The sequence below is a fragment of the Rhinopithecus bieti genome, unplaced genomic scaffold, assembly GCF_001698545.2.
Source record: "Rhinopithecus bieti isolate Rb0 unplaced genomic scaffold, ASM169854v2 scaffold_19722, whole genome shotgun sequence".
NCBI classification, from domain to species: domain Eukaryota; kingdom Metazoa; phylum Chordata; class Mammalia; order Primates; family Cercopithecidae; genus Rhinopithecus; species Rhinopithecus bieti.
Genome location: NW_016809905.1, coordinates 422,128 through 433,842, shown reverse-complemented (window position 1 = coordinate 433,842; position 11,715 = coordinate 422,128). Strand labels below are relative to the sequence as shown.

The 11,715-nt window shown below is 40.6% G+C and overlaps 1 protein-coding gene across 2 annotated transcripts; it reads left to right on the top strand.

Moving 5' to 3' along the window:
• The first annotated feature begins 542 nt into the window (after positions 1 to 542).
• Positions 543 to 11,172, top strand: LOC108541344 (membrane-spanning 4-domains subfamily A member 6E). 2 transcript variants are annotated; one of them, XM_017890842.1, is made up of 5 exons: positions 598 to 758; positions 2,693 to 2,827; positions 5,174 to 5,225; positions 7,691 to 7,902; positions 10,069 to 10,173. In XM_017890842.1, exons 1-5 carry the CDS (start codon positions 612 to 614, stop codon positions 10,171 to 10,173), a joined length of 651 nt encoding a protein of 216 aa, XP_017746331.1. In that variant the 5' UTR covers positions 598 to 611. The 2 variants fall into 2 exon arrangements, with proteins under 2 accessions (XP_017746330.1, XP_017746331.1); XM_017890841.1 differs by lacking the exons at positions 2,693 to 2,827; positions 5,174 to 5,225 and adding an exon at positions 10,982 to 11,172 and having other exon boundaries at positions 543 to 758; positions 7,696 to 7,902; positions 10,069 to 10,169.
• The last annotated feature ends 543 nt before the right edge of the window (positions 11,173 to 11,715 follow it).

Below are 11,715 nucleotides of genomic sequence, written 5' to 3'. Positions count from 1 at the left end.
TTTCTTCAGCATTAACTCTATGCCACACATATATGCAGCATGTATATTACTTGCATTCGTAACTCAAACTTTATTTTCAGTGCTCTTATTTATTACATGTTTTTGCTAACTTACTAACATGCAGAGCTGTTGTAAGGATTAAAACCACTGCATAAGAACTAAGAGCATGTCTAGTAAAATATGATAAACATATTTAAGATGAATGCTAATAGACAAAAAAAATGAGCAGAGTGCAGTTGTCTAAAAAATTCATCAAATAAATAGCAATACAGTTGTTGTCAGTAGGACTGGGCAAAGGGACATTGCTGCATATTGCAAATTTTGTGTGACCCTTTGCCTCTGGACATTGGGGCCTCTCAAGATTCATGTTGCTGCCACCCTGTGATGTGTTTATTATCTATAATGGACTGTGCCAAACATGGAAAAATCCTCAGGAAACCAAGGTTGTGTGGTTTTCACTGTTCCATACTATCAGTTTCTTTCTCTAACAGACAGGCCAAGTCTGGACTAACTGGCAGAAACTGACTTACCAGTTTTGCAGCCAGAACCTGGGAGCTCTGTACTTTTTAAGAGCTGAATCTATTTTTTCTTCCATAGTTGGCAACACCATCATGACATCACAACCTGTTCCCAATGAGACCATGATACTGCTCCCATCAAATGTCATCAGCTTTTCCCAAGCAGAGAAACCCAAACCCACCAACCAGGGGCAGGATAGCCTGAAGAAACGTCTACAGGCAGAAGTCAAAGTTATTGGGGTAAATCTACTTCAGAACATGTTGGAGAGGGGTTGGGGGAAGTGCCAAGAGATGATGTATGCCTTGGGACTGGTCATCCATTGTGAGTGTGGAGACCCTTAAGTTTTGCGCAGAGGGACTTTGCAGTAGAGCCACTTGGAGAAACTGTCCCAGAACTTTTTCCACAAGAAGGTTGTCTTAGAAATGTTTTTTGCCCTTATTCTGAGATGAGGAAACTGATTTTCTGTTGTTGTCCCTTTATATTGGTGCAATAAGTGCTTCTATATATTTTCTTTTACAAAAGTAATGTGGTAAATAATTATACATGTATATACATTTTTCTGTATTCACACTGCATGCTTAATAATCCACACTGATTCTTTTGCAGCAATTTTTCCACTTACTACAAATAACAGAAAAAATATACTCTCTCCCTCTTTTCCTCCTTACCTTTTTGAGAATGGAAATATATTCACCTTTTTGTTTGTCTGTTTTCCTCTCATCCAGAGTTTATTAAAGAAGCTGTATTGCATGAAGGAGGAGAGAAAGAAGGGATCTATCTTGGAGCTGGGAGGGAAACGCAGAGTTTTGGTTTCTAGAATGCCCTCTGCACCTTATGTGATCTGAGGTGAGGCACCTCCGCTGGACTGGATTTCAGGGCTGGTGGGACTTGGTTTCCTTGCCTTCGTGTACATCACGTGGGGTTTCTGTGAGTGCTCAATGTGACATAAGGTCTAGAAACTTCTTAGTAAATGTATTTAGAGCTGTGAATCTCCTGAGGCGGGACGTCCCAGGAGGGAACTACGCCTTAAGACAGAGCCCTGCGTTAGAACATGAGAGCGCGCAGTACTTGGTTTTCTTGTCCCTGTTAGTTTGCTAGGGTGATGGCCTCCTCAATGATGAGAACATACGGACACGTAGAAGGGGCCATGCGCACTGGGGCTTTTCTGGGGGTGGATGATGGGAGGAGGGAGAGGATCAGGAAAATAACTAATGGTACTAGGCTTAATACCTGGGTGATGAAATAATCTGTACAACAAACCCCCATGACGCAAGTTTACTTATGTCACAAACCTGCACTTTTACCCTTGAACTTAAAATAAAAGTAAAAAATGAAAGAGCTTCCAGAACTTCAGCTTTTGGTTTGTGAACTGCAGTTTCCAAGGAGGTGACCAGAGGGGCAAACTCCATGTCCAGTGGAATCTGGGAGATGAGGGGAGGGACTTCTGCACCGTCAATCCTCCAGAGAAAGTGAGGGCTTCCAGATGCCCCCTGTTCTCAGAGAGGTAGAAAGAGAGTTACTAGTCATGGACTCAGAAGTCCTGAGAACTGGGAAAGGAAATCCCAGCACTTGCTGTGAGCTGGAAGCAGGAGCCGTGAGCACACCAGGGCCTGAGAGGCAGAAATGCAGAAGCCTTCCTGAGCATCTGCCAGACACCCGAGACTGTGGCTTCTGTGGCAGAGCCGCACACCCTCCAGGGTGTCTTTTCTTGTTTCTCACTGCAGAGTTTCCACAGGGTTTGTATCCTCACTGGGATCTTGCAGAAGGTGATAATGCTTTAGCGCCATGGGAGAGGCAAAAAAGTCCTGTTTTGTTTGTTTGTTTATTTGTTTTTCACACGGAGTCTCACTCTGTCACCCAGTCTGGAGTGCAATGCCACAATCTCAGCTCACTGCAACCTCCATCTCCTGGTTCAAGTGATTCTCCTGTCTCAGCCTCCAGAGTAGCTGAGATTATAGGTGCACACCACCATACCTGGCTGATTTTTGTATTTTTAGTAGAGATGGGGTTTCACCGTGTTGGCCAGGCTGGTCTCGAACTCCTGACCTCAGGTGATCCACCCACCTTGGCCTCCCAAAGTGCTGGGATTACAGGCATGAGCCACCGTGCCCAGCCTGGCCATGTCTTTGTAAATGCTGGTTTTAATCCTCGATCTTCTTTTCTCTTCCCACAGATTATTCAGATCTTGTGTGGTGTGAAGGTATTGAGCTTGGGAATCATTTTGGCATCTGCTTCCTTCTCTCCAAATTTTACCCAAGTGATTTCTATGCTGTTGAAGTCTGCTTACCCATTCATAGGACCCTTGTTGGTGAGTAGTTTCTGAGGAGGGAAGCATGGGGCGAAGAGGGGAGGGAGATGTCAATAGCTTAAACGCTACACCTGCCACCTTGCTATGTTTGATCTGCTGGGAGCAAGGAGTCAATGGTGAAACTTGTTCTCTTGTGTGTGTAGTTCAGGGAGGATGGAGTGGGGTAGGATGGCAGGGGGTTCCTGATTTTAGATCAATTTCTCATCAGACTCAAATATGCATTTCTTTTGAAGATCATCTTATTTTTCACCTTATCATCTTGAGCTATGATGAAGCTAGTGACTTCTCTCCGGGTTTAGGCAAAACATTCATGAATTAGGATAAAGTTGGGAAGGAACTTTTATATTAAAAAAAAAAAGCATCAGTGGAAAACATCATACACTCACAGAGAAACCACACAGATAGATGCTTGTGGGACCATGGAGGAAGGGGAACTTACACCTCTGAGCATTTTGAAAATGCTTTTACTGCATTGACGGATTCCCAGGGAAGGCTGAGCAGATGTCTGTGTTCCAGTGGTGGGCTGGAAATCCCTCTGAAATAGCTGCAGCTCTGGGGTTTCAAAAGGACTTAGTAGTCCTTTTCTCAAAGAACTGCTTTCTCTTAGATTGAGGCTTTCTCATAATTAAGCTTCTCCTTAATAGATATTTTTTCCTTCAACTTCCTGCACCTCAGTACCCGTTATTAGCTCTTGTTTTACATTTGTTTATTCGATGCATCAGGAAGTTCACCTGTTTATCTATCACATCCATTTGTCTTTTTTTATTAACAGAAGTTTCATTTGGATTTGGATCTCACCGGTTTTCCACAAATGATATTTTTCTATGTCAAGATCCATGGAAGGCTACTACATTACACTGCATTACATTTGGTCATGATGTCTCAGGCTCCTCTAGACTTGCTCAGATTTTCCTTTTGCTTGAGGACTTTGGTAGTTTGAAGTAGTACTGGCTGAGATTTTTACAGAATATTCCTAAATTGGGGTTTGTCTGATATTTTTCTGATGTTCAGAAAATGGTGCTTTACCTCTGCTATCATCAGCCAAAAATACACCCAAGTCTAAACATCAGAAAAATATCAGCATGTTGTCACTGACACAATTTACCTTGATCATGGAGCTTACTGAAGCCAAAATGGGGAAAAAAGGAAGGTTGTGGGAGGAAAGACAGTCAACAGACCACTGTTGGTTTCTCCTCTGTAAAGGTTTCTCCTCTGTAAAGTTACTACTACTAACTACTAAAGTTACTATTGCTTTCTCCTCTGTAAAGTTACTACTTCTTTCCCTCCTCTTTCTATAACCTATTCTTTAAGAGCAAGTCACTAAGCACAGTCCACCTTTGAAGAGGCATCTAGTCCATATTTTATAGACTTGGCATTTGTCTATATAGACAAGTAACTAAATGCCTGGGTTACAGGAATCACAATATTTCTTTGGTGTTTGTCCCCCTTTCTTCTGTTCCTTAATGGCTCTAAATCTGTAGATCATGAATACTCTAGAGGATGAAAAAAAATTTCTTTCATTTTGTAAACACAACCTTGAAAGTTTCTGCCATCCATTCTTGTCTTTCCTTCTGTTCTCCTTGACCATTTTACCTCAGCCTGGGGAGCCAGCAATGTAAGATCCATGTCTCTGACCTATATCTGTTAGCTTTTCCCATCTTTTATTTTCTTTTAAAGAAGACTAGTAACAACACTTTTCTGCTCTTCCAAAAAATTGAAGAGGAGGGAATATTTCCAAACTCATTTTATAAGGCCAGCATTATCTTGATATCAAAGCCAGACAAAAACATTACAAGAAATCTGCAGGTTAATATCCCTAATGAACATTGATGCAAAAATCTTCAACAAGATCCTAGCAAACTGAATTCAACCACATATTAAAAGGATCATTCACCATGATCAAGTGAGATTTATTTCAGAAATACAAGGATGGTTCAACATATATAATCAAATGTGATACATCACATCAATATAACGATGGACATAAACCACATGATTCTCTCCAGTTCTTTTCTCTTTCCATACCATTGTTTTCATGTCCTTCTCTAAAGAACATCTTAAACCAAAATTTTCTCATTTCATTAAGAAAACGAATATTATTTCCTGGCCGTTAAGATACTCACTTTGTGTATTTGGATATATTTCTGCTATCTTTTTTTTTCTGTTGCTATCTGAAAACTATAGGGGCAAACAGGATAAATCTATGTCTTTAAATGGATATTACCTCATCGATCAACTTGTTCCCCAGGGTCTTTCCCATGAGAGTTTTCTATAAATATTGTGGTAGTAACGTCGCAATTACTCTCTACATGGAAACTGACCTCATCATTTTCTCTTTTATCTTAGTTTGTCATCTCTGGCTTTCTATCAATTATCACAGAGAAAAGGTTAACTAACCAAGCTTTTGGTGAGTATAACTGTAACCCACAACCCAATGGATCGAAATGAAACTTAGAACTCATTAAGGTCAGTCTTTCTACTTTGAAAAGTTGAAAATTCAGTTCCAGAGCAGTCAGTTGCTAGAGTTAGGAGCCAGGCCTGGAACCTCTGTATCCTTGTTCAGAGCACATTTCTCCAATTATTGCACCCTACATCAAAGTCTGCATTCAAGGAATTATAATATCCTTTCAGCCAGTATCCAAGAATCTATCACAGAAAAATTGTGCTTATTTATGATGCTCTTTTGGTGACAATTGGCCTTCAAATTTAGGTTTTCAATGGCAAGGGAGCTGACAGTGTTACAAAGAGGCCTATTTGTTGGGGTTCACTGTTTAAGCCCAAGTGTTACCACCCTTGAAAAAAATGAGTCAATATGCTGTTTATGTGCAGTACTATCTCTCATTGTTTCATCTATCTCACTAGAAAGATAATACTTTTATTTTGTTTGAGTATAAATTCTTGCACCCTAAAAGTTGTCCTTAGTCATTTGTATTGGCTAAGAAAAAAAAATGCTTTACCTGCCTTTATCCCTTATTCCAGCAAAAACTAGAGTTGGAACTGGCAGGGAGAGAAAAGCTGGATTATAACAAGAAGTGTTTCTTATCTGTAAAGTTTCATTAAGTCTTCACTTAATCCTATATCCCTCAAAGGATTGATGTTGGAGATTATATGAGAGAATGTCCTATCATTTAATTGCACAGAAACTCAATTTGGAAGCTCTGGCTACAAAAATCTCCCAAAGCCAACGAGGAAGTCAGAGAGAATGCCCAGAAAAATGCCAGTTCTTTATTTCCCTTGTTGGTATTTCATTATTATTTGGAACCCTCAGTTACAATCCAGACCACTAGATCTGTGCTGTGCAATATAACTGTCTATGATGGAAATGAAATGTAACTTTCTATGATGATGGAAATGCACTACAGCTGTACTGTACAACGTAGCAGTCACATGTGGCTATCAACAATGTGAAATATGGATAGTGCAACTGAATTTTAAATTTTAATTAATTTTACTTCAAATATAGGTTGCCCATGTGGCTACTGGCAACCATACTGAGTAGCCTCGTACAAGAGTAATGTTTTCAAACTTTTAGGGGGAAATATATGGGCCTCTTACTACAGAGAACAATCCCACAATGAACACGCAGGAAGCTCAAGGATGCAGGATGTAGTCTCGGGGTGGGCTCACACTCACCAGAAACATCGAGGCTTTAGTGAGTTCTACTCTTGTCACACATAGTACCAGCCCTTTTTGAGACTGAAGAGGAGTGCCATCTCAAGACAAATCTAGCTTATTCTAAGAAATATGTACTCTAGGCATCAAGACTACTACTGGCTACCAGGAGGCCCAGGAGTATAGAGTCAGTCATTATGTTGGGAAATTGGGGTCCCAGAGCATCAACTGGTGAGTTCCTAAAAGAAGTGCCCATATGGGATTAAATAACTCTCTACTGTACGGCTGTGGGGTGTGCCCTGGAGCCTGCCTACCTGTAACTATAGCTTTCAGAATGCTCTTAGCTCAATTCTCTTTTCTGTGTGAGTTGGAGTAAAGGAAGTCACTTCTGAAGTCAGTTTATTTACTCCCTTTGTTTCATAAACGTAGAAATGAGAACCAGAGTGGGAACTAAAACCAAGAAACTGAGTACCCAAGGGAACAAGCTGGGTCAGGTCTATACTGTGACCTCAATTTTCTGACATGCAATCTAGACCTTTTTCCTGTACTTCCCACTGCCTCCCACACATTACACCATCCTTGGGCCTGCACCTAGACCTCTGCCCACAGCCACCCCATACTGGACTCAATGTGGCCAATCATATGCCTGCCCAGGTTCCAGGGTCTGCCTGAGACTCAGAACCATCCCCTCACTCATCTTTAAGAGGTGTGCTTTTGAGAGAGGCAATGGGCACTCAAGAGTGAGCTATTAGGTTGGTGCAAATATAATTGCAGTTTTGCCATTGAAAGTAGTGCTGAAAACCGAAATTACTTTTGCACCATGCTAATACATCATCTACCTTTTCTGTATGGTTGATGCTCGCATGAGGGATTTCTGAGTTGGCCAAGAGAGAAACTGCATCTGGTACATTGTCATCTTTGCTTTTGGTCACACTCATAGTAATTTTCCAGGCAAGCCTAGTGGAGGCCCTGCTATCTGTGCCAGGGAAAGAGTTTAGGAGAGTAACATTCTCTACCACACCACTGAGGTCCTGTTTAAGGGGAACCAGTTCATATATTCATTCATTCAGCCACGTTTTATGTTGCAGATTCTGAGAATTTTGCTGGACAATGGAGAGGCATACAGCAAAAAATGATCCTTCCCAGCCTTCCTGAGGGAGACAGATAAGGGAATAACTTGCAATGTAATGGCAAAAAGGGGTAAGAGAAATTCGTAGCTCATTGGGAATGATCTTTACCCAGCATGTCTCTTTCAGGTGCATAGCAGCCTGGCTGGAAGCATTCTGAGTGCTCTGTCTGCCCTGGTGGGTTTCATTCTCCTGTCTGTCAACCTGGCTGCATTAAATCCTGCCTCACTGCAGTGTGAGTTGGACAAAAGGAATATACCAACCAGACTTCTTTCTTATGATGACTATAATTCGCCTTACACCACGGACTGCTATAAAGCCAAAGCCAGTCTGGCTGTAAGCATTTTTAGATGGGGTGTTCTAATTTTATGAGGTTTCTGAAAGCCTTGATTTCTTATTATTCCTTCCTTTGAAAATCTCTCTGTTGATTCTGGTTTGGGCATATGGAGGAAGGCCAAGGTTATGTAAATCAAAGGGGGACTGCATGGATGAGATTAAGGGGATTACATACTAATAGAGTGGAATTGAAAATGTCAAATAAGGTTGATGATGAAAAACTAAAACTTATTGTTTGTAGAGTTTCTTAATTATTAAACTAATCTAATTTTGGAGGCATAAATTACAAGTTTGTCAAACTGAGAATGTTGGTACATAGAGTGGTGAATTCAGATTGGCAAACAGAGCAGAAAGACCCGGGTGATCAGAAAATGCCAACAAGGAAACGTGGTATGTGTGTGCGGTAGGGGGTCAGTTTGGTCTAAAAGACATCAGACTAAAAACAAAGAAACAGAATAGGAAATAGGGGGTTAGATGGTAAGGGCTTCTCCTTCTAATGATTACAATAATGAATAACACTGATCAGGTGAGACAGTAACATTATTATTGCTTTTTGTTATAGCTGAAAGAAGTGTGATACATTAAATCAGGAGATAAGAAATACAGGGAGTCAGGGGGTCAGGAGATGGAGACCATCCTGGCTAACACGGTGAAACCCCGTCTCTACTAAAAATACAAAAAATTAGCAGGGCGAAGTGGCGGGCACCTGTGGTCCCAGCTACTCAGGAGGCTGAGGCAGGAGAATGGCGTGAACCCGGGAGGCGGAGCTTGCAGTGAGCCGAGATCGCGCCACTGCACTCCTGCCTGGGCGACAGAGCGAGACTCCATTTCAAAAAAAAAAAAAAGAAATACAGGGAGATGGAGAATGTAACTGATAATTATTGCAGGAGAATTCTCTGTTTGGAAGAAGAAAAATAATTAAGTTTGGCTAACAGAAATAGTATGTCTGAAGTTGAAAGATTAAGGGGTATGTGCACGGTCAGCAACATACTGAGAGGAAAACAGGCAACATAAAAGTAAAAAAGTTGCAGAATATTTATTGTCCTGCAATCATAAAAATGAGATCAGCCAAGAATTCAGCTGGAAGATGGACGCATAGAAAGGTCTGGTCAAAGTCATGCTTGTACAGCACCCATTATAAAGTAGGCCTTCCTCCCAAGGTAATGGTATAATGAGGAAAAAGCGCATGCAAATGAGGCTGACAGTAATCGGCACAAATTAACACCGGGCACAGCCAATTCCACCTTGGGAAAAATTCTGGAGAGAAATTTGAGAGAAATTTGGTAGTGATAAAGATGATGGGATGATTTTACATTGGAAATAAGAGAGCTTCTGTTGAGCTTGCTTGCTGGAACAATTTCTAAGGTAATGGACACAAGGTGTACCTTCTCTTTAACTGTGTGTAAATACCACAAAACAAAAGTTCATGTGATCAAATTATCTCCCTTTATTATCAGATGGCCAGTTCTACACAAAGAATGTCTCAGGACAGAAATGGTAGAACCCATCCTTGTGAGTTGATGTTGGTGATTAGCAACTCTGACAGTTTACTACCTTCACGGTTTCCAAGTCTTAAAGCCACCAAATACATAAATAAACAACAATAAAAATAAAAAAACATCCAAACGGGTTCAGAGACATAGACAGGGATGTCAATACCGAATTTTACAAAGGGCTTACACAGTCAAAACCTCCTTGATCCTCACAAATCTCTGAGAAATAAATGTTAGTATGCATGTCTGATACATGAGAAAACAGGAGCCAGAGAAAGAGAGAGACTTGTCCAGGCTTACACAGCTACTCAGCAGTAAAGGTGAGACTAGAACGGAGCTGCTGATTCTCAGTCCTGGTAGTTATTACACCACTCTGCTCTCTTACTGAGTGAACAATGTCATCAGAACTATCTACATCTCAAAGAAGTAAGAAACGAGGATGAAGTGGATTAGTTGATTTAGTTACTACTCATCTTCCCTTCTCAAGAAAATGAATGAGTGAAGGAGTTGAGTTAAGACATTTGTGAGGAGGAGCAGTTTTGTTTTCCTGATGGTGGTGTTACTTCATTCTCTAACGGTTGAGGTGGTCTTCTTCTCTGTGGTCACCTCTCAGCTAGGCATGAAAGCTTTGGCTGACCCAAGCACCACCGATATTTTATTTCTTGACTTTCAGGGAACTCTGTCTCTGATGCTGATTTGCACTCTGCTGGAATTCTGCCTAGCTGTGCTCACTGCTGTGCTGCGGTGGAAACAGACTCTGTCTGACTTCCCTGGGTGAGTGCGCTGGCCAGTCTCGCTTAGTCTTGCCTAGTGTATCTTATCTCTGCACTGTGTTGAGTACGTCACCAAGAGTGGCTGAAGGAACAATCAGTCAGTCATGAGATACACATGGGAGGTCGTTTAAATGGTGATGGAAGACAGAGAAGAAAAGCAGACGGCAATTGAGTAGCTGACAAGTTGAAAATTCACTGGATACGAAAATAGTTAATCATGAGAAATCAACTGGTTCAATCTTCCCATTTTGTCAATGAAGGGAATGAGACTCTGGGGAGTTAAATGACTTGCCTGGCATTATGCTATGAGTTTGTGCCTGTGCTGAGGACACTAGAACTGGGCTTGCCTCCCTTCTAAGCAGAAACAGTTTCTGCCACAACCACTGATCTCTCTAATAGTATTGACTTGGTAAAGGGCATTTACACATGTGACTGGATCCAGTGAATGTCTTATGCTCTGCTTTTCCTCCTGGTGATTTTAAAATTCTTTTTCCTTTTAAAAGACATATTAAAAATGTACTGTTGAATCAAATTCCAAGGGATACCACCCCTACGGACTTACGGCTTTTTTTAACTGAATTTGAAAGCCTTGATTTATCCAGAATTTTATTACAGAGAATAGAATGAATACTAGACTGATAAATTGCAATTATTTGAAGAACCTAGTGATCTGTTCTACTTATCTTGGATTAGCTAAGAATTCTATGTATACAGTTGGAAAAATGGCATATATACATCTATCTTGAACCTGAGTAAAGCCTGAAGACCTAACATACTTTGTTTCTTCTAGAGTGTGCTTTTCCTGCCTAACAGTTACTCCTGTCCCCAAAGATGACTCATGATGCTGGATATGAAGAGCTATTGACTTCTTGGGAAAAAAAGGGAGAAATATTAATTGGAAAGTTGATTTTTATGATAATATGGAAAACCTAACCATTATAAAAAAGCGAACTTGAGTTTCCTAAATGTAAGCATTTAAAGTAATGAATATTTGTTTTAAAAAAGCATTTCACTGTCATTTATGATATGTGTTCATTGGGGATCTCTTGGTTTGCCTGATACTGACTTCAGCAAAAGCACGGGGCTGTAAATTACCATTTACTAGACTAGCCAAATAGTCTTAGACATGTCTCAGAAAACTAGGCAGAATGATGACTCAATGGATCATGGTGAAGCAAAGGATACAGCTTTTTTTTATACCCCTCAATTGTCAACAGGAGTTCACTGATTTGCTGTGGTGCGCAGACTCTTTTGTCACAGGTGCTACTGATTTATCCCATGTATTTTACTCATTAGTGCATAAAGGCAAACCCCATAATGAAGTCTCAGGGTGTATGAAGGTAGCTGGTTTCAAAATAAAATCTTTGAGTGCATATTTTATTTTAATACTTATTTTGTTGTTTTTTCCTTTAAACACGGAATAAATCAACAATGACAGACATAAACCCAAATTTTAACTCAATTTTCTCCTCACCAATATTCAAACAAAACTAGTGAGTGAACAAATGCTAACCAGGAATACTTATCTGTTATGAAGAGACAACCAG

Bases quoted from the DNA above. Each gene is read 5' to 3' on its own strand.
- LOC108541344 (XM_017890842.1), top strand. From the start codon at position 612: ATGACATCACAACCTGTTCCCAATGAGACCATGATACTGCTCCCATCA. The intron at 759-2,692 runs GTAAATCTACTT...CTCTTCCCACAG, and splicing joins CAGAAGTCAAAGTTATTGGG to ATTATTCAGATCTTGTGTGG. The intron at 2,828-5,173 runs GTGAGTAGTTTC...CTTTTATCTTAG, and splicing joins CATTCATAGGACCCTTGTTG to TTTGTCATCTCTGGCTTTCT.